This window comes from Colobus angolensis, unplaced genomic scaffold, assembly GCF_000951035.1.
Source record: "Colobus angolensis palliatus isolate OR3802 unplaced genomic scaffold, Cang.pa_1.0 Scaffold47, whole genome shotgun sequence".
NCBI classification, from domain to species: Eukaryota; Metazoa; Chordata; class Mammalia; order Primates; family Cercopithecidae; genus Colobus; species Colobus angolensis.
In genome coordinates, this window is record NW_012118154.1 from 4912818 (window position 1) to 4914759 (window position 1942).

A 1942-nucleotide genomic window follows, 5' to 3' on the forward strand; every position below is an offset into this window, starting at 1 on the left:
CTCTGTACTGACCTTACTGGTTTGCTGCCCACCTGCACACTGACTGTGTGTGAGCCCAAAGCCGAGGGGACACCAGGCCTAAGATGTGGTTTCTGGTTCCCAGGCAGCCTAGGTGACCAGCTGTGAGAGTGAGTGCTTGTTGCGGGGGTCGCCCCATCGCTACACTCTTCCCCATGAATAAACTACCAAAGGGCTAGAGAGAACTTGAGAACAAACTTCTTAGAACATTCACTGTTTTCAGGGATAGAGTGAGGCCCAGGGGGGAAAATAAGCAGGTGTTCCTCAGCAGGAAGGCACCACGGGCGTTGGTCCCGAGCTGGACTGACTGGACCGCAGGCTCACGACTTCTTCTCTTACCACCTCTGTCTCAGGATGTCCTGGAACCAGGCTGCCTCCTTAAACCCGGACTTGCTGTTGTTCCTTCTTTTTCACCTCTGCCCAGATGTCCGACAGGTCTTGGATAAATTGTTGGATCTAGAAAGGCAAGGAGCCCAGAGTTAACTCCGCCCCCCAAAGGCCTCCCCCGGCCCAAGATGGAGCATCCCAGGCATTCACTTTTAAAGAGTTCACCATTGCTTTCCTGTGACTGACTTCTTTTTTACTTTTTATTTATTTATCTTTTTGATATGAGAGTTTTGCTCTGTCACCCAGGCTGGAGTGCAGTGGCGCGATCTAGGCTCACGGCAACCTCCGCTCCCTGGGTTTAAGCGATTCTCGCGTCTCAGCCTCCTGAGTGGCTGGGATTACAGGTACCTGCGACCATGCCCAGTTAATTTTTGTGTTTTTAGTAGAGATGGGGTTTCACCATGTTGGCTGAGCTGGTCTCAACCTACTGACCTCAAGTGATCCACTCGTCTCAGCCTCCCAAAAGGCTGGGATTACAGGCATGAGACACTGCACCCAGCCATGACTGACTTCTTGAGGAGGCCACTTTCTCTCATGTGACAATGTTTTGAGGTGAAATTGAGTGTCAGGTGTAGGCAATTAGAAGCAACAAACGGATGGAGTTAGGAACTCCCGGAGGCAGACCTGGTGATGTATGAAGTGCAGGCTGAGAGTCGAGCAGGAGGGAGAAGAAAGAAAGGGTCACAAGCAGGCTAGTGGGTGAAAAGGATTTCGCAGGCAGGGTCCTGTCAGCATGGGCAGACCGCCTTCCATAACTTCACCACCCTCAATGTGGTCGTGTGCTCGAAACCCAGGGCTGATGCTCATCATGATAACCTTCAGTCATGAGAAGGAATGTAAACTCTGTTCACTGGCTTCTGTTCTTAAGAGCACGCAGTCAGCATGACACAGAAAAGGGCCATGCTCCAGAAGTCAGATGACCTAGCTGGGCCCCCGTCACCGTTCTGGGACAATCACTCCATCTTTCTGGGACTCAGTTTCTTCATCTTTAATAAGGAGAGAAGGAGAAAAGATTGGCCCAGACAGCCTCTAAGATATCAGTTCTATCGCAAACCAAAACCACAGTGAGATACCATCTCACACCACTCAGAATGGCTAGCTACGATTAAAAAGTCAGAAAAATTACAAAGGCTGCTGAGGTTGTGGAGAAAAGAGAATGTTCATACACTGTTGGTGGAAGTGCAATTAGTTCAACCACTGTGGAAAGCAGCGTGGCAATTCCTCAAAGAGTTAAAGTAGAACTACCGTTCAACCCAGCAGTCCTATTACTGGGTATATACCCAAAGGAATATAAATCGTTCTATCATAAATACACATGCACAGGGATGTTTACTGAAGCACTATTCACAATAGCAAAGAGAATCAACCTAAATGCCCATCAATGGTAGACTGGATAAAGAAAATGTGGTACTTATACACCACGGAATACTATGCAGCCATAAAAAAGAATGAGATCATGTCCTTTGCAGGAACATGGATAGAGCTGGAGGTCATTATCCTTAGCAAACTAACGCGGGAACAGAAAACCAAATACTGC

General features: G+C 48.4%; 1 protein-coding gene across 1 annotated transcript in view; it reads right to left on the bottom strand.

The window, feature by feature from the left end:
• Positions 1-200: 200 nt before the first annotated feature.
• CCDC42 (coiled-coil domain containing 42) overlaps positions 201-1942 on the bottom strand; it is a 25249-nt gene continuing 23507 nt past the window's right edge. Inside the window, 1 exon segment of the mRNA XM_011958643.1 lies at positions 201-474. Coding sequence (XP_011814033.1) covers positions 397-474 — 78 coding nt within the window. The 3' untranslated portion in view covers positions 201-396.